This window comes from Panthera onca, chromosome F1, assembly GCF_046562875.1.
Source record: "Panthera onca isolate mPanOnc1 chromosome F1, mPanOnc1 haplotype 2, whole genome shotgun sequence".
Lineage (NCBI taxonomy): Eukaryota > Metazoa > Chordata > Mammalia > Carnivora > Felidae > Panthera > Panthera onca.
The window spans coordinates 19,463,730-19,489,491 of NC_138355.1; the positions used below are offsets into that span (position 1 = coordinate 19,463,730).

Genomic DNA, 25,762 nt, shown 5'->3' on the forward strand with positions numbered 1-25,762 from the left:
AAGATCAAAAATGAAAATATGTTCAAAAACAAAAGGTTAGAATTTTTTTTTTAATTTTTTTTCAACGTTTTTTATTTATTTTTTTTTAATTTTTTTTCAACGTTTTTTATTTATTTAGAATTTTTAAGGTTTTCCATTGTCTAAGTAATTTTAGGAAATAATTAATTTCTCTTTCTTGATACTTAGAAATTTCCAGATGCTTTGATAATAGCTTTGCAACTTGTAGTATTTTAAGCCAAAGAATTGTCTGTCACAGTAGATGCTAGTATATCTATTGATAGAATTACAAGGAATTTATCATTTACAGTTGGAGAAGAATATTATGGCACAGATTGCTTGTAACCATTATAGTGTTCATGTGCCTTTGATGTTAAATATGCAATAATAATCAGTGATATCATCATTATAGTATTAGTCATTGCTTATTTGGAAATATGATAAATGATATTCTTGTATATATTTCATTCTAAATATCATATAAACTATTTTAAATAATTTTTAACCCAATATGTTTTACTACCATACTTCTTGTCAAGAAGTTTAAAATTTTTTTTTCATTGAACATACATTTTTTTTTAGACCTTCAGAAAATCATGTTCCTTTTTAAGGTTAAATTAGCGTATATATACTATTATTGGCAAGCATGGAGGCTTTCCAACTACAGAAAGGATTATTTTTGGATAATCCAGAATGTTTAAAACTATTGAATTAAAAAAAAAAAAAACCATGACTGGGCACAATTCCTTCAGAAACCAAAGGTTTTGTCTGACAAAGATATGCACACCCAGCAATTCCACTCCTAAATATATATTTCAGTCAAACTTATGCACATGTACACCAAAATTGTGTGTTAGAATTGTCCTCAGATCAGTGTTTATAACAAACACCTCAAATGTCCGCTGTTAGAGTGTCTAATACTAGAATTGTAATTAGATATTAAAATGGAAAAATTGTGATATATTTAATAGAACACTATATAACAGTGAAATGAATGTTTTACACTACCTAAATTAATGTGAATGAGTCATACAAACATAAGGTTTAGTAAGAAAGAAGAGTATACTTGGTATCATTTGTTATGTTTCCCTTTAGTGGAAAGGTCATAGCAGACAAAACTGAAGTCTATTTTTAGGATGCTACGTAGGTGGAAAATATAAATAACACCAATGAAGTGATTACTGATAAAGTCAGAATAGTGATTTCTTATTTATTTATTTATTCATTCATTCATTCATTCATTTTTGAGAGAGAAAGAGAGCACTTGCGAGCCCAGGGAGGGGCAGATAGAAAGGGAGAGAGAGAATCTTAGTCAGGCGCCATGCTGTCAGACTTTGTGATCTCAAACCGTGAGATCATGACCTGAGCCCAAACTGAGTCAATGCTTAACTGACTGAGCCAGCCACCCAGGTAACCCAGGATAGTGATTTCTTGACAAATGAGGAGTCATTATTGGGAAGTGACATACCAGGATCTTCAAGAGTACTGACAGTACTCTATCTTAACCTGGGTGGTGGTTACATTTGTCTTTATAATTATTTGGTTTCACTTTATGATCAAATTATTTATTAAAGCATGCATTTAACTTTTATGCATTTTTGTGGGTTATATTTAAAAATGAAATAAGGTTTAAAAATTACAAGTTACAAATCCTTTAATGCAACTCCCCAAAAAGATAGGTTTAAGATAAGATTTAACCAGTGGACTTAAGAAATGAGAAGCAGAGCTACTTCTTAGTTTTATTAAAATATTTCCGCAGAACCCAAGATGGAAGATACTGACTTCCTAGTGTCTTTATATATATATGTAAGTAAAAGTACATGTGCCATTATATTATTCAGCATTCTGCTACATGTGACATAACCTTGACTTAGAGTAGCTGAAATTTTTAATGAGCTGTATTTTTTAATAAGTCCTGTACTCCTAAATCATTTTTTTCCCTTAAGATCCAAGAAATTTTTCTGTTCCAAGTTAATTCTTGCTTCACTTCTTTTGAGCCATTTCACAACATCTCCATGTGCGTAAATACACTCAAGACATCTTACCTTTAAAAAACAGTCTCTTGATCTTCCCATTAACTACTGTCTTTGGTTTCTCTGCCCTTTCAAAGCTGAACTCTTTCATGGATAATGAAAGGCACAACTATACATTTGAATTGTGGTTTAATACCTTTCAAGTTTCCTAAACTCTCTGAGCTTCAGCTTCTTCATTTATAAAATGAAAGTAATATTATCATTCTTCTAGGATTTTTATGAATATTGAATACTTTATATTATTAATGAAAAGGGTCTTATTTTGTATCTGGCACAAAAAAAGCATGCAACCATGGAATTAAATCCAGGCTTTACTTAATAGATGTGTAGTTATTGGAAAATCACTTAACTTCTCTGAACTTCACTAGTTAATATTTAACATGTAAAAATAATACACACCTTACAGAATTTTTATGAGGATCAGATGGAGTCATGAACAAATGCCTCTAATAATACTATTTGTTGCTATTTTTTTCTAAAATTGGTAATTATTTACTCTGCCTTTTCTTTTGGACCCTTGTCCCACTAGCTTAAATCGATTGCACACAGCAAACTAGTATGTTGTACAATATGTTTTATGGCTTATAAATAGACATTTAATTTAAATATATTTTAGCATGTATTTGATTTAAAAGGAAAATGAACAGCTAGAAGTTTTCGTTTTATTTGCTTTCCAATTTGTAAACAGAAAATGAACACTCACGAGCTCATGATTTTCAGAGTTGTCACTAGCATCTTTCTTTGTTGAAGAAAACTAAAAATTAGTGGAATTTTCATTGCCTTCATGGAAAAACATAGATTTATTACAAAAATATATGAAACACCATCATGGATAACAGAAAATTTAGTTTTATCCTAAATAAGGGGATTATTTTATATTAACATATAATTTTACTTTGAAACATATGTTGATGTATCTTACATCAGGTGAGCCTTAAAAACTTTTGAAGTACTTAGACCTGCTTTGTTTTATGGTTCATTGCAGAAAGAAGCAACGAAGCTTAGAGACTGTCTCCATTCAGTGTTAGTACAGATGGCAGATACTTATCAACATTTGTTACCAAACAATGATTACATCATGATTGATTCTCAGATTACACATGTGAGTCAGGTCCTTAGTTTTGTATTTCATAGAGCCATGGATGATATTTTGATATCTTAAATTATAAGATGTTAATACTTATTTCCTCCTTTCCCCAATAAAACAGCACTGATTTTACGACAGAGATCCTGTATGTATATAGCAAAGATGGGTATTCAATATTAGAGATCCCCATGCTCCAGATTCTTAATATTTTTAAAAAAACGTATATTGGTTGGCAGTTCTGCCTGATTTGGATCCCTAGTCAATGGGCCAGACTGGCCATGGAACGTGTTCTACTGCTTTGCTCACAGGGAAGGAAATTCATAGCCCCACCCAGTTGCTGAGCTTAGCCTCCAGTCCTGACCAGAGAATCCAAGCTACTGTAGATTCCATGTTATAGCCCTGCTCAGACAGAGACCCAAGTCAGAAGCCATGCCCAACTCTTGATCATAGCCTCTGGCCCTGCATAACAGTGACCCTGGGCAGACTCAAAACCTAGTCTACAGAACCACCAAGCCAGAGTGCCCAGCCTACAGTCTTGCCCAGGCTACACTCCTACCCAATTGCTGAATACAGCCTGCAGCCTCACCTAGTTAGGAAACCTGGACAGTAATTTCACCTGAGCACAGAACACAGTCTCTAGCCTCACTCATCTGTGGGATAATAGCTGGAAACCCCTCTTGACCAGAGAGCCCAGGCAGTTACTCTATCCAACAGCAGAGCACAGTCAGTGGCTTGCCTGGTTGTGAAGCCAAGCCTATGGTCCTGCACAACTTTGAGATACGCCCCATGGCCCCACCTGAACACAAAGGCCAGCCAGCATCACCATCTGGTCAGGCAGGACAACCTGAGACCCCACTTGACCAGGGGCTATTTCAGAGGTCAACCCATAACTCTGCCTAACTGGGGAGTCCAACCAGTGGCACCACCCTGCCAGGGAACGTGGCCTCTGACCGTGTTCATCTAAAAGTGATTGCAGAACCAAGCTAGTGGCCTCACCTGACCATGGAGCATTGCCAGCAGCCCCACCCAATCTGTGAGCCCACCCACTGGTCTTGAATGTTTAGCACAGCCAGCAGGCTCACCCAACTGTGTAGCCTAGCCAGTACCATCCCCCCCAGATCTCAGAGCATGAGCAGTGGCCTCACTCAACTGGTCTCTGATAGCACGCCCTGCTTTCCCACAGATGCTACTAACTAACCCATTAGTACTTAAGCTGAGCTAACTGGTGAAGGTCTTTTCATGCCAAAGCAAACCTGTAATGTGTGGAAGAGGAGACCACTTAATCAGGTGTGCAGATAAGAACATAAGGAATCATAGATCATGAAGAATCAGGTAAACATGACACTACCAAAGGAAACTAATAAAGCTCAAGTAACTATAAAGAAATGGAGGTCTATGAAATGTCTAATAAAGCATTCAGAATAATCCTTTCAAAGTTCAGTGAGCTACAAGAACACACAGATAACTAAATGAAGTTAAGAAAACAAAATGAAGTCAAGAAAGAAATAGAAACCATCACAATACAGATTCTAGAGCTGAAGACTACAATGATTGAACTGAAGACTTTAATAGACAACCACAACAGACTCAACCAAATGTAAGAAGGAATCCGTGAACTAGAATATAAGTCATTTGAACTGTCACGTCAGAGGAGCAAAAAGAAAAAAATGAAAAAAAGTGAAGAAAGCCTACAGAACTTATGGGACACCATCACATGAAGTAATATATGCATTTTGGGAATCCCAGAAGGAAGTGAAACAGGGAAAGAAAGTCCATTTAAAGCAACAATGGCTATACACCTCCCAAACTTGGGGATAGAAAAGGACTTCCAGATTTATGATGCCCAGGAGACCCCTAATGGTTATAATCTGAACAGGGTTACACCAAAACACATTATAATTAAGTTGTCAAAAATCAAAGAGAATTTTGAGGACAACAAGAAGAAAGCTACTCACCACATATAAGTGAACTCCCCATATAACTATTTAGTATCTCAGCAGAAACACTGTAGGCCAGGAAAGAGTGGGACGATATATTCAAAGATGTATTGAGAGAAAAAGTATATCATACCTGGCAAAGCTAACCTTCAGAAATGAAGGAGAGATAAAGATTTCTCCAAACAGCCAAAAGCCGAGGGAGTTCATCATCACTGGACCTCTCTTAAAATAAACTCTGAAGGGCATTTATCAAGCTGAAATAAAAGGGATGCTCATTAACATTGTGAAAGCATATGAATGTGTAAAATTCACTGGTAATGGTAAATATGTAGTCAAAGTCAGTTTGTATAATATATAGTGGTAGTACATAATTTACTTACAACTCTTGTGTAAAGTTAAAAAAATAAATATATTAAAAATAACCATAACCACAATAATTTTTTTCTATACAATATAAAAAAGATGTATATTCTAACATCAATAACCTAAAGTGTGAGGTGGGGGGGAGAAGTAATAGTATCCCATTTCTGTATACTATCAAAGTTGAGTTTTCCTAAGCCTGAAATAGGATGTTATAACTATAGGCTATTTTATGTAAGTTTCATGGTAACCACAAAGCAAAATTGACAGTAGATTCACTAAAGAGAAAAGAAGAGAAAGCATACTGTCACAGGAAGCCATTAAATCATAAAGGAAGACAGCAAAAGAGAAAGCAAGAAACAACCCACAAAAAAAGTCAGAACACAGTTAACACAATGTCAATAGTGAGCTGTTATCTATTAATAATGACTTTAAACATAAATGGATAAATTCTCCAATCAAAAGATATAGAATAGCTGATTGGAAAAAGAAAACAAGACCCAATAATATGTTGTCTATAAGAGACTCACTTTAGTCTTAAGGACACATACAGACTGAGAGTAAAAGGAGAAAAAACCTTTTTCAAGCAAATTGTAACCCAAAGAAAGCAGAGGTAGCTATACTTACATTGGACAAAATAGACTTGAAGCTAAAAAAGGTCAAAAGAGACAAAGTCACCATATAATGATAAAAATGCCGTCAAGAAGATGTTATAACAATTAAAAACATGTATTCACCCACATTGGCACACCTAATATATAAAGCAGATACAAACAGAACTAAAAGGAGAAATAAATAACAACTGTAATATTTGGGGACTTTAAAACCTCACTGTCAACAATGGATCATCTAGGCAGAAAACCAATAAGGAAACAGCAGATTTGAACAGCACTATAGACTAAATGGACTAAACAGACATATACAAAACATTCCACCCAACACCAGCAGGATACACATTCTTCTCAAGCACTCATGGAACATCTTCTAGGATAGATCATATGTTAGGTCACGGAAAAGAATCTCAAGAAATTTATGAATATAAGACCTGTATAAGGTAGCTTTTACCATCACAGTGGTATGAAACTAGAAATCAGTAACAGGAGAAGAGTTGGAAAATTCGTGAATATGCAGAAATTAAACCACACGCTCCTGAACATACAGTGATTCAAAGAAGAAATCATCAGGGAAGTTAAAAACTACCTTGAGAGAGGGGCACCTGGGTGTCTCAGTCGGTTAAGTGTCTGACTTCCACTCAGGTCATGATCTCACAGTTCGTGAGTTCAAGCCCCACATCGACCTCAGAGCCTGGAGCTTGCTACAAATTCTCTCCCCGCCCCTCTTTCTGCCCTCCCCTGCTCATGCTCTGTCTTCTCAAAAATAAGTAAAACATTAAAAAAAGATCTTCAGAGAAATGAAAATGGCAACACTAAATACCAAAACTTACAGGATGCAGTAAAAGCAGCTTTAGAGGGAAGTTTATAGTGATAGATGCATACATCAAGGAAATAGTCATATCTCAAATAACCTAACTTTATACCTCAAGGAGCTAGAATAAGAACAAGCTAAGCCCCAAATTAGTAGAAGGAAGAAAATAATACAGACTGCAACAGAAACAAATGAAATCGAGAATAGAAAAGCAATAGAAAATATTAACAAAACTAATAGTTGGTACTTTGAAAATGTAAACAAAATTGACAGATATTTAGCTAGACTAACCAAATAAAAAAGAAAGAAGACTCATATAAATGAAATTATAAGTGAAAGAAAAGACATTACAACCGATACCAGAGAAATACATAGTATTATGAGATTACTATGAGTAAGTATGCTCCCACAAATTTGACAACCTAGAAAAAAATGGATAAATTCCTAAAAACAGCCAATGAAGACTGAAGAGATAGAAAATCTGAATACACCAATAATGAGTAAGAGGAGATTGAATCAGTCATCAAAAATCCTCCAACAAATAAAAGTCCAGGACCAGATGGTTTCACTGGTAGAGTCTACCAACACTTTAAAAGAACCATTAATACCAGTCCTTCTCAAACTCTTCCAAAAAGTTGAGAAGGGAAAACTCCCAAATTAGTTTTACAAGGCAAGCATTACCCTGACACCAAAACCATATTAAGGACACTACAAAAAAAGAAAACTGTAAGACAGTATACTCTTGATGAATATACATGCAGAAATTCTCAACAAAATACTAGCAAACTGAATTGAACATCACATTAGAAGGATCATACACCACGAGCAAGTGGGATTCATCCCTGAAATGCAAGGATGGTTCATATGCAAATCATAAATGTGATATATCACATTAGTAGAATGAAAGATAAAAATTGTATGATCATCTCAATAGATGGAGAAAAAGAATTTGACAAAATTCAACATCCATTCATGATAAAAATTCTCAACAAATTGGGTATAGAATGTACCTCAACATAATTAATGCCATATATGACAAACCAGTAACATCATACTCAATGGTGAAAGGTTGAAAGTTTTCCCTTTAGATATACAGATGACCAAGAGCTACAATAAAAGGTGCTCAACGTCACCAATCCTCAGGGAAATGCAAATCAAAACCACAATGAAATATCACCTTATATATACACATATATATGTGTGTGTATATATATATGTATATATACACCTTATATATGTACATATACACCTTATATATATATACATATATATGCGTATATATACACGTATATATGTGTGTGTATATACGTGTATATACACGTGTATATATGTGTGTATATACACGTGTATATATGTGTATATATACACGTATATACGTGTGTATATATATGTGTGTATATGTGTGTATACATATATACGTGTGTATATATATGTATATATACGTATATATGTGTGTATATATACGTATATATATACATATATATGTGTGTGTATATACGCATATATACGTGTATATATACATATATATGTGTGTATATATATACATATATATAGGACAATGGCTATTATCAAAAAGACAAAAAGTAACAAGTATTGGCAAAGATGTAGAGAAAAGGGAACCTTTATGTACTATTGGTGGGAATGTAAATTGGTGCAGCTGCTATGAAGATAGTATAGAGATTCTTCAAAAAATTAAAATATAACTACCGTATGACCTAACAGTTCAAGTTCTGGGTATTTATCCAAAGGATATAAAAACACTGAAGCCAAAAGATATATGCACCCCTATGGTCATTGTAGCATTACTTACAATAATAGCCAAGGTATTGAAGCAGGCTAAGTGGCCATGGATGGATGAGTGGATAAAGAAAATGTGTCTCATATATGTATATGCATTATGCTAAATAAAATAAACAGAGAAACACAAATATTATATGATCTCACTTACATGTAGAATCTTACCAAAAAAAGTTCATAAATAGAGAAAACAAATAGTTGCCAAAAGTGGGGGGTTAGGGGTACGTGAAATGGGTGAGGGGGAGGTCAAAAGGTACAAACTTCCAGTTATTAAATAAGTAAGTCATAGGGATGTAATGTACAGCGTAGTGACTATAGTTAATAATACTGCTTTGCACATTTGAAAAATGCTAAGAGATTAAATCTTTTCTTTTAAATAAAATTTTTTAATGTTTATTTATTTTTGAGAGAGAGAGAGCATGAGCAGGGGAGAGGCAGAGAGAGAGGGAGACATAGAATCCAAAGCAGGCTCCAAGCTCTAGGCTCTGAGCTGTCAGCACAGAGCCTGACGCGGGGCTCAAATGCACTAACTGTGAGATCACAACCTGAGTCGAAGTTGGGAGGCTTAACCAACTGACCAGCCCAGGCATCTGTATAATGCTGGGATTAAATCTTAAAAGTTCTCATTGCAAGAAAAATCATTGAACATCTATGGTGATAGATGTTAACTAGACTTGTGATCATTTCAATTATGTACAGATATTGAACTATTATGTTACATATTATGTTACATACCTGAAACTAATATAATGTTATGTGTCAGTTATATCCCCACTGAAACAAAGAAAAATAAAGCTTTTTCTTGACTATGAATAAGACAAGGGAGACCACTCTCACCACTCATATTCCACATAGTAGTGGATATGCTAGCCAGAGCAGTCAGGCAAGAACAAGAAATCATAGATATCCAAATCAGAAAGGAAAAAAATGAAAGTCTTTCTTTGAAGATGACATGATCTTATGTATAGAAAACCCTAAAGACTTCACCAAAAAAACTGTTAGAACTAATCAGCAAATTCATTACAGTTGCAGGATATGAAATCAACATACAAACTTCAGTTATGTTTCTATATACTTAACAATGAACTATCTGGAAAAGAAATAAAATAATCCTATTTACAGTAGTATCAAAAAGTTAAATATTTAGTAATAAATTTAAGGAGGTGAATTACTGTACACTGAAAACTATAAAACATAGATGAAAGAAATTGAAGAAGACATAAATGGAAACATACTCCTTCTCATGGATCAGAAGAATTGGTAATAACCAAAGTCATCTACAGATTCAATGCAATCCCTATTAAAATCACAATGACAAGGGTGCCTGAGTGGCTCTGTAGGTTGAGCATCTGGCTCTTGATTTTGGATCAGGTCATGATCCCAGGGTTGTGGGATCGAGCCCCAGGTCAGGCTCCATGCTGAGCATGGAACCTGTGTAAGATTCTTTCTCTCTCCCTTTCTCCCCCCCCCCCCCCGCCCTTTGCACCTTTCCCCCACTTGTGCTCTCTAAAATTAGTTTTTTTTAATTTTAAAAACTTAAAAATCCCAATGACAGTTTTTCATAATTAGAAAAAGCAATCTAAAATGTTGTGTGGAAACATAGAAGACCCTGAATGCCAAAACAGTCCTGAGAAAGAAGAGCAAAGGTGGAGGCATCACACTTTTCTGATTTTAAACTCTCTTACTAAACTATAGTAATCAAATGATACTGACATATCAGTATCTCCTACAAAACTATAGTAATCAGTATGATACTGACATAAAAATTGTTCTGTAGACCAATGAAACAGAATTGAGAGCCCAGAAATAAAGCTATGCATATATAGCCAACTAATAATTTGACAAAGAAGCTAGGCATATTTAATGGGGAAAGGGTAGTTTCTTTAGTAAATGGTGTTAGGAAAACTGGACACCATATGCAAAAGAATGAAACTGCACCCCTGTCTTACATCTCATAAAAATTAAAATGGATTAAGTATTTAAATGTAAGACCTGAAACCTGAAACCACCTAGAGGTAAACATAGATAAAAATCTTTTTGACTTTGGTCTTGACAGTGATTCTTTGGATAGGACATCAAAAGCACAGACAACAAAAGCAAAGATTAACAAGTGGGACTACATCTTCATGGCAAAAGAAACATCCGCAAAATGAAAGGGCAGCCTACACAATGGGAAAAAATATTTGCAAACCACATATCTGATAAGGGTTAATATCCAAAACATATGAAGAACTATAACTCGGGGAGGGGAGGGGGCAGATCACCCAATGAATAAATGGGCAGATGACCTGAATAGACATTTTTTCCAAAGAAGATACTCAGAATCTAACAGGTATATGAAAAGGTGCTCAACAACACAAATCATCATGGAGATAAAAAACACAATGAGATATTGTCTCACACCTGTTAAAATAACTATTATCAAAAAGACCAGAGGTAACAAATATTGGCAAGGATGTGGATAAAAGGGAACCCTTGTACACTTTGGTGGGAATGTAAACTGGTGAAGCTACTATGGAAAACAGTATGGACGTTCTTCGGAATATTAAAAATAGAACTACCGTATGATCCAGCAATTCCACTTCTGAATATATGTCCAGAAAGAATGAAATTACCATCTTAAAGTGATATTAGCACCCCCATGTTCATAGCAGCACTATTTACAATAGGCAAGACATGGAAACAACCTAGATGTCCATCAGCAGGTGAATGGGTAAAGATAATGTGGCATATACATATAATGGAATACTATTCACCCATAAAAAAGGAAATCCTGACATTTGTGACAGCATGGGTAGACCTAAAGGGCATTATGCTAAGAAAGTAAGTGTGTATCAGTTATATATAGACTCTAAACAAGCTGAAGTCATTAAAGAGAGTAGATTGGTAGTTGCCACGGGGTGGGGGGAGAATGGGTGAGTGTGGTGAAATGGTACAAACTTTAAGTTATGAAATTAATAAGTTCTGGTTAACAGTTTGATGACTGTAGTTGAAAATACCGTATTGTATATTTGAAAGTTGCTAAGAGAGATCTTAAAAGTTACTACACGAAAAAATTGTAACTATGTGAGGTGACAGATCTTTTAACTAATCTATGATGGTCATCATTTTGAGAAATATATATATATGTTATATTTTTAACATATCTATATATAATCATCACTTTGAACACTTGAAAATTACACAGTGTTCAATGTCAATTGCATCTCAATAAAGCTGGAGAAAATGGAATGATTAAGCTTACAATGAGATAAAGTTTTAAAATCCAGAAGTAGTAAATACTGAAAATCACTTACTCATTGTTTTGCTGCATTGTACTGTTATCTGACCTCTGAGTCTGTTTGTAAATGTTTTAATCTGGATGATGGAAATACTATCAAATGCTGCCCTGCTACACAGCACTTCTCAACTCCAGTCCATTTACTTTGTGCTGTTTGATGAGTTCTGGATAATGGCCAAATACTCCTAATGCTTTAGCAAGACCCCTATTACCCAACTTGTTAATAGAATTATTAGTATTATGTTTATTTGCATTGACAGTGCTAATAAATTATTTAATTTTAGAAGTAAAATCTTGTGCCATTGTTGGAATCATTCATGGCCATCAGTAAGTGATTACTGTTTAGAATTTCCAAACTGTGGGGGTGCCTCACTGGCTCAGTTGGAAGAGCATGTGACTCTTGATCGCGGGGTTGTGAGTTCGAGCTCCACATGGGGTGTAGATTTTACTTAGATAAAACTTTAAAAAGAAAGAATTTCCAAACTATATTTTCCTATCAGACTTCTCACATTTCACAATACCACCAGTCTAGGATCAGCTTTTACTCCCTGATACTGACACTTTTCTAAGGTATATCTTCCTCAAACATGTATTATCTTATCCTTCAAAAACAAAATATCATTACAAGCCTTTGCAGTTTAAATGTCAGTCAGTATTTGTTGTCTGTTTTATATATTTTTAGATCTTTATTTTCATTTTTAAAATCTTTGACATTTTTTTGCTAAGTTTTATTTGCTTGCGCTGGTTGCTACTACTAATGCAAAGAGAAATATCCAGGGAAGCTTAATTAGACATGCTGAATAGATTGCATTTAGTGTTTAAACTAGAAAGAGAAGGTTGCATTTTCACTTTCCAAAGGATTATACGTGTTTCACATTACTTTCTCACTCATTTTGTTTCACAGCCTTTTTGACTTCATAACGTTCATTTTTAGTCAGTTTTATGATGAGACGATATCTGAGATCCTGTAAGAACCTATTATGCCTGACCTTCATCTTCGCTGATCTTCAGTATTGACTCTACCCCAGCTGGGCTGGTATTTTGTAGGGTTCGTTTACCATTTTTGTGTGGCATGTGAACCTACTGGAAATCGAAAACTTGATTTTTGTTGCCTGAAGCTAGACATGGAAGACGAGAGCTCTAAGACTCCCCACTCCCCCAAATGGAGATTTTCTTTTTTTTAAATTTTTTTTTAACATTTATTTATTTCTGAGCCAGAGAGAGACAGAGCATGAACGGGGGAGGGTCAGAGAGAGGGAGACACAGAATCTGAAACAGGCTCCAGGCTCTGAGCTGTCAGCACAGAGCCCGACGCGGGGCTCGAACTCACAGACCGCAAGATCATGACCTGAGCCGAAGTCGTTCGCTCAACCAACTGAGCCACCCAGGTGCCCCAGATTTTCTTTTTTTAAAATAAAGGTTATGGACTGGAATTGGGCTACTTTATTTTGGGGGATCAAACTCCAATGTATAAAGGCTTTTGTCTTTTTAAGAACGTGTATTAAATATATTGTTTGTGTGTGAGAGAGAAATGGATGGGGAGTGGGGAGGAAAGAGCCGAGAAGAGTGAGATAGAGATGAGGGAGATAGATGGAGGGAGGGAGAATTTAAGCTCCATATCTAAAGGCAAAGTAAAGATTTATGTTCATTTGTCATTTTCCTGACTAATTTTTCCTGGTCGAGCTCATACCCACCCCTTGCTTGTGCTCTAGCTGTAGCGATGTTGTTTATCCCAGGATTGGTGTATCCATATCCAAGTCAAAGAGATTGCCTATTTAGTTGTCCTTTGGGAAGATGCTATACCATTACTTCTGTGTGCGCAGGGCCTAGCACACTGCATACGTCTCTCATGTTCAGTGACTGGCTGTGTGAATCCCACACGGCATTTAAACCTTTCATTTACTTTAATGGCTTTACCCATCTAAGGAAATAAAGGCTTGTTCCCTTTATAGGGTACCAACTATTTAACTAAACATCATTCACTTAGAGGGAGATTATAAGTGAATTCGTTTCTCTAGGGCTGGCTACCATTACCTTACATGAGCACTTTTGTATGACCATTTTAGGAAAGATCCAAGAGAAAGATGGAGAGGCTAAGACCTTGGTGGTAAGAGGGGTACACCATGCATGTGCAAGTCAGTGTCACTTGAGGCTTCAATGACAGAATTGTTAAAAGAGGGAAGAATACAGTGCACTTGCATCTAAATGAGTGTAAGCTGAAAAATGTTTGCTGACTTGAACACCTGGGGTCAAAGCCCCAAACAACTCAGATAAAAAAGAAATAAGTAGAAGTGCCTGGCTTAGTTGGTTAAGGTCTGACTCTTGATTTTGGCTCAGGTCATGATCTCACGGTGGCTGAGATCAAGCCCTACATTGGGCTCTGAGCTGACAGTGTGGAGCCTGCTTGGGATTCTTTCTCTCCCTCCCTCTCTGCCCCTTCCCTGCATGTGCGCGCTCTCGCTCTCTCTCTCTCTCTCTCTCTCTCAAAATGAATAAATAAGCTTAAAAAAATATGAAATAAGTAAATATTTATAGAATTGAAATAACAACAACTAAGTGTACTTACTTAACTTTAGGTTTTATTTAACTATTTACATATTTTATGGTTTGTAAGTAGAAAATAGAAGTGGCCAATTGGTGTAGGAATTTAAATAAATAGTTACATTTCTAAGTGGGTAAATAGAATTCTACTTGATTCAATTATTCAGGCAGGCAGTTAATTTAACAAGGTGTCAAATATAATCAGCCAAGGTCAGATTTTCAAAGAAGTGACATTGCAAGTAAATGTTTACATAAACAGTTACATTTTAGGACAGTGAGTTAAAGATAAAATCTTTTTCTGTTGGCTTGATGTAATTTCTAGAATATTGGATATGTTTCTTTCTAAATCCCTTCAGTTTATTGATACCACGATGTAGAGATTTGTTTCTTGGGTTTAAGATTTCATTTTCTGTTCAGATAAAAATACCTCTAGGAAGGGTATATTAGAGTTTGTCATTTAACTCTTAATGTTGGAAGTTCATAACATTCTTTCCTAAAAACTATTTATATAGAAAGAAAATAGCAGTATCAAGAAGACTGGGAAGGCAGCCTCTCCCTGTCTATCAAAATTAAAATTGCACTTACCCTTTGACCCAGCAGTCCCTCTTTTGGGAATATGTTTGGAGGGGGGGGCTGTGGAAGCAAGATGCATAGTAATGTTTAGAGAATGTTATCTTCTATGTAGATAAGGGAAGAAATGAAATAAGTGTGATTCTTTTATTTGCATAAAGAAATACTAGCAGGATACATGAGAAATTATTGAACATAGTTATAAGGTTATGCCAAAGAGATGGGGGGCATCGCTTCTCGGCCTTTTGGCTAAGATCAAGTGCAAAGAGATGGGGGGGAGCGGGTACAGGGGTTATTATACTTGGAGATAGAGAGGAATAAGACTTTTACCTTTATGTACTTTTGCATCATTTTGATTTTTGAATCATGTGAGTGTATTACCTATTTTTTTTAAAGTTTATTTATTATTTTGAGAGAGAGAGCATGAGCAGGGGAAGGGCAGAGAGAAAGAATCCCAAGCAGGCTCCACACTGCCAGCACGGAGCCCGATGCGGGGCTTGAACTCAGGAACTGTGAGTAGAGGCCTTTAGCCATTGATGCAGCGGACTGCTAACATGAAGGGACTTTTCTGACATTCTGGCCACATGCCACTCAGTCAGGTTCTCTATATCTATTTTCCTATAGATGCCAGAGGAACAAGCATTCTGTGTTTTGGTGAAAATCATGTATGACTATGGTTTGCGAGATCTCTACAAAAACAACTTTGAAGATCTTCACTGTAAATTCTATCAGTTGGAGAGACTAATGCAGGTAAGTGAAAATTAGGCTTTTGTCACTCAGGGGTTGTTTGAAGTACAGAAAAAGTAATAAAATTGATGAACAATAATGATTCATGGAGGTTTAATGGACTTCTACAGAAAATGTAGACATATTTGGTTTCTGACCACTATCTACATTGGTGTTAATATTTATTTCACCCTTTGATCATTTTTAAAATAGTCTTCTATTTTAAATATTCAACTTTAATATAGTGAGTTAAGTCAGTGAAGAGATTCCCAAGTATTATTTGTAAAGAAAGGAAGATGTTAACAGAATAAAGATTGAAATAGGTAAGAGCTTTCTCCACCTTAATTAGCACCAGTACCATATTTAGGTCCACATGTACAGAACTCTTTGAAGGGACAGAAAGGTATTGAAAGAGGATAAAAAACTTAAACATTTTAATGTAGAGATGTATTAAAAATTTTTCCTCATATAATGTCCTGATCTCAAACAGTGTTGTTACTGTTTCACAATATGTCTGTGTAAATTTGTATTTAAGAGGAACACATTATTTAATCTGTGTCAGATATGACATTATAAAAAAATTGTGAGCAAAAGCAAAGTTAATGACTAGTGCTGATAAAAGGAATTACTGAGTAGGTTTGAAATTCCACCTGATGTTGGAAATCTTATATCTGTTTTTTAATGTTTATTTATTAAACATTAACATTAAACATTGAGAGAGATAGAGAATGAGAAAGAGGGAGACAGAGGATCTGAAGCAGACTCTGTGCTGACAGCAGTGAGCCCACGGTGGGGCTGGAACTCATGAACTGTGAGATCATGACCTGAGCCAAAGTTTGATGCTCAACTCACTAAGCCACCCAGGTGCCCCTGTGCAGTGTGTTTATATGGCTTTCTCTATATGGGGTATTGGGAATCCAAGAAAAATGTGAAGGAAATACATGAATGGATTGAGTCTGTGTTGGATAAAAGTAAAGTAATCAAGGATGAAGGTTAGGGAGATGCAGCAGCAGAGATACTGGTAGGAGCTCATTGGCATGACCTGTCAGGAGATCCGTAGGTGTCTTAAAGAGGGAGGTGAGGTCAGTAGGAGACTGAAAAACTAAAACAGGGAAGAGAGAGACTTAGCAGTGGAGTTAAGGACAACTTTACTAGAAAAGAATGTGGGAGGGTAGAAAACCTTAAACATTAGGAAGAAATGAAATGGGGGAAAGATGTCAAATGAACTGTAAGCACAATGGCGTACAGGCATTGAGGAGAAAAAAGACTGTGTAGAAGAATCTGGTAACTATGGACAGTAAAAGCAATAGACTCTTTTTTAGAGATTTAATCCTTCCAAGTAAATATTTGGGACTTTTCACTTCTTTACCTTTTCTTTACAGGAGTTTATGTTTTTTTTCTAAGGTCCGTATTCTTAAAAGCTTTAAGAGTCAAATAAGTATAACTGATAAATGAAGAGCATGTTTGTGGTACTGTGAAGAAAACCAGACACATTTTTCTGTTAGCGTCTTTCAGTGGTGACCATTTGGACACCCCAATTTAAAGTACCTAATGGGTACATCTGGGTGCTTTTCAAAAAGCATCTGATATAAGAAGTTAGGCTTTTCTTTTTGTTTTTGTGATCTGTTTATGAAAACAAAATGAACGTGGGCTTTTACATATCTTTGCTTTTGTCTTTCAGTTAGAAGAATAGCTAGGCTGATACTCTGTACTTTACCTTTCATGCTTTTGACAAGCATTTACTTGCGTAAATTGGAAAAAAAAGGGATCAGGGTGACATAAAGGCATTTTTAGAAGACATCCAATTTCATACATTATACACTTGCACAGTTTCTATAGTTTGCCATTTTTAATGTCAAAGACCTATTGTTTTAAAGTTTGGTTATGTTTTGGGCTTTTCTCAATACTGCACAAATTTACATAGATCCCAGATGATGTTGATATTAAGTGGTTTCCAAAGAGAAGATAAATTTCTGTCCTAGGTAGTTAGGCGTTGAACCCTGAATGGGGTGTGGGACTTGACTCTGGAGGGATGACATTGATTAGACTACAGGTGTTCTGTCAGAGCAAGCATGTCCCAAGAAACAAGAACAGTCAAGTGAGCAACAGGTGATATTTGTTATTTGTTCATAACAAGTCTGCCTTTATTTTCCTTGATTATCCTGTCCCCAGTGGTCATCTCCTATCACTGCTTCTGTGTAATTACATAAAATTCAGCAGATGCCACGAAAAATTGAGAGTGGTCATAGAAAGCTTGTCCTAAATTATAGTAGTGGTAGGAAATAAAGCTTCTCAGTCTTCCTTCCCCTCAATTTTCCACTTTGACTTTTTAGGAGCAGTTACCAGACCTGCATACCCATTTTTGTGATCTGCACCTGGAAGCACATATGTACGCGTCCCAGTGGTTTCTCACTCTTTTCACTGCCAAGTTCCCTCTCTGCATGGTCTTCCACATCATTGACTTACTGCTTTGTGAGGTACAGTAACTCCATCTCTCATACCTAAACCAAAGTAGAAAATAGTTTCTAAAGTGGTTACAATTTTTTTTTTTTACTTTAAGCCATAAATACCATAGAGTTCTATTTGAATTTTTAATAAAGACTATTTTAGTTTTAATTTTATTACTTGTGAGAAATGAAAATGTTTAAGCATATATAATTTCTTCAAAGTAAGATGAGGTAATTAAATGTATACAATTAAAATTCATAATAAGCCTTTATTTGTGTAATAATATATTACTAATATAAAGGATGCTTAAAGTTAAATAAATTTAAAATCAAGTGTTTCTAATAGTAATGCAGTTATACTCCAAGAGTGAATATAAATGAAAATTGTACAGTAATTTTAATTTAATTTTAATTTTCTATTCTATTCTATTCTATTCTATTCTATTCTATTCTATTCTAAATGCCAGTATAGTATAGTTAACATACAGTGTTATGTTAGTTTCAGGTATACAATATAGTGATTCAGCACTCCAAACAGCACCCAGTGCTTGGGGCACCTGGGTGGCTCCATTGGTTAAGTGTAGGACTTTGGCTCACAGTTTGTGAGTTCGAGCCTTGTATTGGGCTCTGTGCTGACAGCTCAGAGCCTGGAGCCTGTTTCAGATTCTGTGTCTCCCTCTCTCTCTACCCCTCCCCCACTTGCTCCATGTCTGTCTCTGTCTCTGTCTCTCTCTCTCTCTCTCTCTCTCTCAAAAATAAACATTAACAAAAGATACCCAGTGCTCATCACAAGTGCACTCCTTAATCCCCATAAACTATTTTACCCATGTCCCTATCGACCTCCCCTTTGGTAACCCCCAGTTTGTCCTCTAATTATATAGTAATTTAATCCTCAATTCATAAGATATTTCTATTGTATATGATGTTTGACACTCCTACCAGGTAACAGTGAAGTGATACTCTAAAGTTTCTACATCATATAATTTTGTTTTCAGGCAGGATATTTCAAAAATTAGCTTGCAAAATATTTTAGGTATCTGTATTTATATATTTTATGGTTTTTATTTCCTTTGGTGGCAAAATTTATTTACTCCTTTTTTTTGAAGCAGGGAGGGGCAAAGAGAAGGGGCGAGAGAGACTCAAGCAGGCCCCTCACCCAGTGTAGAGCCCAGTGCAGGGCTTGATACCACAATCGTGTCTGGAACCGAAGTCAAGAGTCAGATGCTTAACTGACTGAGCCACCCAGGCACCCCATACTTACTTTACTCTTAAAGAAATAAGCAACATTACACACACATACATCATATATTGCCAGTCAACATGTTGGACAGTCTTAGCAGTGATAGGAAAGCTGCTGTAGGAGAATAACTTTTTTATTATTGGGAATATATATGTACATAAATTATACTGTCTTAAATTAGAAAGCTAGAGTAATCATGGGGCCCCTGGGTGGCTCCGTCAGTTAAGCGCCGACTTCGGCTCAGGTTTGTGAGTTCGAGCCCTGCATTGGGCTCTGTGCTGACAGCTCAGAGCCTGGAGCCTGCTTCCGATTCTGTGTCTCCCTCTCTCTCTGCCCCTCCCCCGCTCGTGCTCTGTCTCTCTCTGGCTCTCAAAAATAAATAAACATTAAAAAAAATTTTTTTTTTAAAGAAAGCTAATCAAAAGTAGAAACCTAATATAATCTGGACAGTTTTGTATTTCTACGTTACTTTTTATACAGTTTCCTCATTCTTAAAAGTCTAACCATTTTAATCACCCTGGGGACTAGAAATTTCATTTCAAAAGTAAGATTAAAGAAGATAAAGTACATCAGCTGCACAAAGTAAAACTGTTAGTTCTAGCCTATCACAGCAGTAACCGTTTCATATGCGAGCCACGTTGGGTTCCGCTCTTGGAGGTTCTAGGTAACAGTTGCACAGTACGTGAAAGTTGCAGAGCATTTTGTAAGGGTGTAAGAGTTGTAAACATTTGTAACATATTTTGACAAAGAAAGTTTGAGTGACTTGCTGAAGGTCACAGAATAAGGTCTCCAATTCTGAATACGTAACAGCTAGAGAACCTGACCGATAGCATAGTAACTCTCTGATTTTTTTTTTACTGATAAATTCATTTCTAAACTGCCTATATAAATATAACCTAAAGGAAGAATGCAGAATTAGAAGCTAAAACTTTATTCAAAGTCAAAATGGTGTGATCACAGTATACACAAATTTAGGCATTTGTACTAAAAATTCTACTTGGCCTGATTATCCAAATTGGTGTGGTGAACAGTTCTGACTCTAATTTAGTGCAATACTCTTCGAAAGTAAAAGCCAAATTTATATCTTTGAGTTCTGTGAACTTAAAGTAATACTAAAATTTAGTTTTCATGAGTATTCATAGGTCCTATTTATTTTAATCACTCTGGGGACTAGAAATTTCATACTAAGCTGAGGTTAGTATTTCATGATATTTATTAAAAAATGGGAAAGTGAGGGTATGACCTTTTAACAGTTTTATCTTTATATATAGTAGGAGCTTGCAAAAGTTAATATCATTGCTTCATTTTTTTGCTGAAAGAGATTATCTAATTTCATACTATATTAGTTCTATACTGTTCATTATAGTAATGAGAATGAAATTAATATGCTTAATCATACCAGTTAAATTGGATTTGTCGGTCACTTTTGGCAGAATAGTAACACTATCCTTTAGCTCACTAGACTGATGACCTTCTAAAATTGTCTCTATCTCAGTGGTTCCATACCTGACATTGGAGTATCATCCATGGGTCTTCTGGAACCCAGATTCATAATTTCTCGGGAAATTTTTATCTTGAAGATACTGGAATTTCTAATGTCAGTTGCTAAGAAAATTAGCAACATATATGGTAGAGAAATGAAAAGTCGATTTATAAGCCTTCTTATCATTTGCCAACTGTGATTTCTAGTTACAGTGTTTGAAATATCTTAATGCTTATTAAAATTAATAAGTATTATATATATTACTTTACCTCCACTTAAACCTATATTCTGTAGCTGCTTAAGGAAATTGCATAGCTTTCTAAAACATAGAATAGTTTGTAATCACAGGATCATGGTAACCAGGGAAATAAATAATGACATCCCTTAATAGTTCAAAATTTTGTTGGGAACAGTATCAGGATATTCATTTCTTTCCACTAACTCATCTTTGTCAGCGGATTATTTTGCAAAGGAAATTTTTAGGTAAACTTTGATTTCCTGCCTGTCTGTGTTTTTTCTCTTTGCCCCTTTCCTCCTTGTAGTTAATAAACTGTTTATATCAAAGCTCTTCTTTCATATGAGGTAGAGTTTTCTAAAAGAAGAAATGATATAACACAGTCTTAAATAGAATCATCTATAGGTATTGTTTTTGTCCTATTCTCTATTTTTTAGGAAAATGATTTAAATCTTCCTGGGCTATGAATTAATGTTTAGTTACAAATGGAATGCTGAGAAATTCTCAGATGGAAAAGTTGATTTTTCAAAATTCATCATTCTGACCAAAAAAACTCAAAAGTGTTAATCTTCAGGATTGTTTTGCTCAGAGATCCTATTGCAGAGTGAGAAAGACATCAAGCTTGTGACTTTTAGAAAGCTTATCATCGTCTCGTGTTTTCCTGTGCTAAATGCTTTTAAGGATTTTTTCATTCATCTGGAGGTCAAAAATATGAAGCTAATGTAGTAGAAGAAAATTTAGGAAGAGTGTTAGTAGACTTTGTGCAGTCTGAATTAAAAACTTCTAGTTGTGGGGCGCCTGGGTGGCTCAGTCGGTTAAGCATCCGACTTCAGCTCAGGTCATGATCTCACAGTCTGTGAGTTCAAGCCCCACGTCAGGCTCTGTGCTGACAGCTCAGAGCCTGGAGCTTGCTTCAGATTCTGTGTCTCCCTCTCTCTCTGCCCCTCCCCTGCTCATGCTCTGTCTCTCTCTGTCTCAAAAATAAATAAAAAAAACTTTAAAAAAAAAAAAAAAAAAAAAAACTTCTAGTTGTTAATAGTGTATTTAAAGTATTTATATAAAGCTGAATATATGGTGACTCAGGTTAATTCCCTTATTTAGTGAAGATGATGGCATCAGGATTTTAAACTAGAGTTTGAAAAAAACATTTTATTATATTGAGATGAATGGAACTTTCTATAAATTATCATTTAGCCTATCAATGAAATGAAATTATTGTTTTTAAAAAGAACAAAACCGGGGCACCTGGGTGGCTCAGTCAGTTAAGTGTCCGACTTCGGCTCAGGTCATGATCTCACGGTCCGTGAGTTCAAGCCCCGCGTTGGGCTCTGTGCTGACAGCTCATAGCCTGGAGCCTGCTTCGGATTCTGTGTCTCCCTCTCTCTCTGACCCTCCCCTGTTCATGCTCTGTCTTTCTGTCTCAAAAATAAATAAACATTAAAAAAAAATTTAAAAAAAGAACAAAACCTTTTATGGTTTATTGTCTGCCTCTATCTGAGGAGATAAGAAAAAGGCTATAAGTATTAACAATTATAGTGTAAATATTGTACTGTTAACCCACCGAGAATAGAATAGTGCTTAAAAAAAATGTTTATTTATTTATTTTTGAGAGAGAGAGCACAAGCTGGAGAGGGGCAGAGAGGGAGGGACAGACAGGCAGACAGAATCCAAAGCAGGCTCCAGACTCTGAGCTGTCAGCACAGAGTCCTATGTGGGGCTCAAACCCACCAACTGTGAGAACATGACCTGAGCCAAGGTCGGATGCTCAACTGACTAAGCCACCCAGGTGCCCCAGAATAGTGCTTTTTTAAAAGAACTTTTTGTTGAAGTATAAAAGATTAAAAGAAAATTTGCAAAAATTAGTGAAAACGTGATGATTTTTCATAAAGTGAACGTAACTTGTGTAACAAGCACCCAGATCAAAAAGAATTTCAGAAGCCCTCCTCTCTCTCATTGCCCCTGCCTTCACTACCTCTCTGAAGAGTGAGTTACCACTGTCCTGACTTCTAACACCATACATTAGTTTTGATTTTGTTTTGAACTTCATTTAAATGGAATACTACAATATGAACTCTTTTGATGGAGGTGTTTCATTCATCACTATGTTTGTGAGATTCATCCATATAGTTGCATCTAGACAGGGTTCTTTTGTTCCAATCCATTCTTCCATTGTATTGTTGATGGGCATTTAGGTTGTTTCCACATCAGGGTTCTTGTAAATAGTGTTGCTGTGAACATTCTTCAGCTTTTTTTTTTTTTTTTTTTTGATGTTTATTTATTTTTGAGAGACGGAGGGAGTGCGCCCGCGCCGGCGCACGTGAGTGGGGGAGGGGCAGAGAGACAGAGGGGACAGAGGATCCGAAGAGGGCTCTGCGCTGACAGCAGGAAGCCCAACGCAGGGCTTGAACTCTTGAACTGTGAGATCCTGACCTGAACTGAAGTCAGGTGCTCAACCGACTGAGCCACCCAGGCACTCCCCACTTGTCTTTTGGCAAACACCCGAAGGCACTTCTTTGGGTACCTGTGTAGGAGTGGGATTGCTGGCGTGTATATATGAGGGCTTAGTGGATGCCACTGAGCAGCTCTCCAGAGTATTTGGAACATTACCTTTTGAGTTGTTTTTGTTCCGTGAAAGTCTTCCTTGTGATCAAAGGCAGGTGTTTGTTTTGTTTTGTTTTGTTCTGTTTTTTTAAGAGGGCAGATCCTAGATCAGATTAGAGTTCATGAATATGGAACAAAATAAAACTCATTTGGTTGGAAACTCACTTGATTTCTGAAGTTGCATACAGATGGGAACTAAGAGCTGGATCTAAGAGCTCAGTCACTTTTTTTTTTTTTAATGTTTTATTTATTTTTGAGAGAGAGAGAGAGAGCGAGCGAGCACGCACAAGCTGGGTAGGGGCATCGAGAGAGAAACAGAGGATTTGAAGCAGGCTCCATGCCGACAGCAGTGAGTCTGATGTGGGGCTTGAACTCACAGACTGTGAGGTCATGACCTGAGCTGAAGTTGGATGCTTAACTGACGCAGCCACCCAGGTGCCCCGAGTTGAATCACTTTTGTGCTTACATGTAAGAGAAGTTAAGCCAGTGGGAAAAATCCAGCCATGTATTCAGTTATAGAAGAAGCAACATAGAGACAGTTTGACATTGGAGTTTAGATATTTGGCTTTTTAGTTAATCCTTCCTGTATCATTTTGTTTATGTTATTTTACCTATATACGTCTCAGTTTTTTTCTCTGTTAAATGATGCTAACAAAACCATCTCCCAGGTTTATTTTAAAGATTGAAATGAGAGTATGAATATAAAGTGCCGGCTATACAGTAAATATCCAGTTAATAATATTACTCTCCATTCTGCTCTGTCCACCTGTATAGCTCTTTTATTACTTCTCAGTTTCTTCAGTTAACAAAATGACTTCAGATATTCTTAGGAGAACAAGTTAACTGTTGGTTCTCTCTTACCTTTCTAACCACCTTTGTTTCCCTCTAGTTGAGATGGTTTTGTTTTTTTTGTTTTTTTTGTTTTTGTTTTTTTTTGTTTTTTTTTTTTTTTTTTTTTGCTAAGGCCAAAATTTTATCTATTTACCTTCAAGGAAGTTTAATCCTGTTTCATCTTGACTAGTGATTGAAGTAGTCCTCCTAAAGTATGTTTTTCTTCTACCTTTCAGAGATATAAGAACATAAGTATTTCTTTTTAATCTTGACAAAATAACTGACAGCTGATGTTTGAAGTTGACTCTTCCCAAATAGTTCAATTTTTGGAGTATCAAATATATTCAGCTTTATATAGTAACTTGATATTTCATGAAATGTAATGAAATAATTGACCCTTCAAATTAGAATATATTTCCTGCCTCTCCTTTCTTCTTTGGGTGATGAAAAAAATGAAGTACGATACTACCATATCTAATTAAATACCACCAAGTAGATGCCTCCTTTCAAAACCGTTTTCTGAACCTCTTATCTAAAGAGTAGATTCATTCTATAATATTCTTATTCTTTGCCCCCATTTTTCTTCCTCAAACAGTAATAAGTGAATTTTTTATTGAGATATAATTGGCATATAATATTGTAGAAGTCTGAGGTATATGATGTGTATTTGATATGATGTGTATCAAAGGTATTTGATACCTTTATATATTGCAATATGATTACTACACTAGCATTAGGTGATACCTTTTTCAAATGATATGTTGGATTTAAAATGCATTAGAGGGGCGCCTGGGTGGCTCAGTCGGTTGAGCGTCCAACTTCAGCTCAGGTCATGATCTCACAGTTCGTGGGTTCAAGCCCCGCATCAGGCTCTGTGCTGACCACTTGCTCAGAGCCTGGAGCCTGCTTCAGATTCTGTGTCTCCTTCTCTCTCTGCCCTCCCCCACTCACACTTTGTCTCACTCTGTTTCTCAAAAATAAGTAAATGTAAAAAAAAAAATTTTTAATGCATTAGAATGAGCAAAGGAACATAAACATAAATTTTCTAAAAACTTTAAGAGTAGAAAAAAAAATGCTTTGACCAACCAATAAATAGTGTAAAGGTTATTTTAAAGTTTTATTTATCAATAGAAATCTTCAGGACTAGAGGGAAACAAACTCTAAAGTCTTGT

At 35.8% G+C, this 25,762-nt stretch overlaps 1 protein-coding gene across 7 annotated transcripts in view; it reads left to right on the top strand.

The window, feature by feature from the left end:
- Positions 1–25,762, top strand: part of RABGAP1L (RAB GTPase activating protein 1 like) — a 753,436-nt gene that overhangs the window by 461,502 nt on the left and 266,172 nt on the right. For all 7 annotated transcript variants that reach the window (XM_060644898.3, XM_060644899.3, XM_060644901.3 and 4 more), the window contains 2 exons: positions 15,652–15,777; positions 18,087–18,230. In XM_060644898.3, the coding sequence (XP_060500881.1) occupies positions 15,652–15,777; positions 18,087–18,230 (270 nt within the window). The remainder of the gene's footprint in view (positions 1–15,651; positions 15,778–18,086; positions 18,231–25,762) is intronic.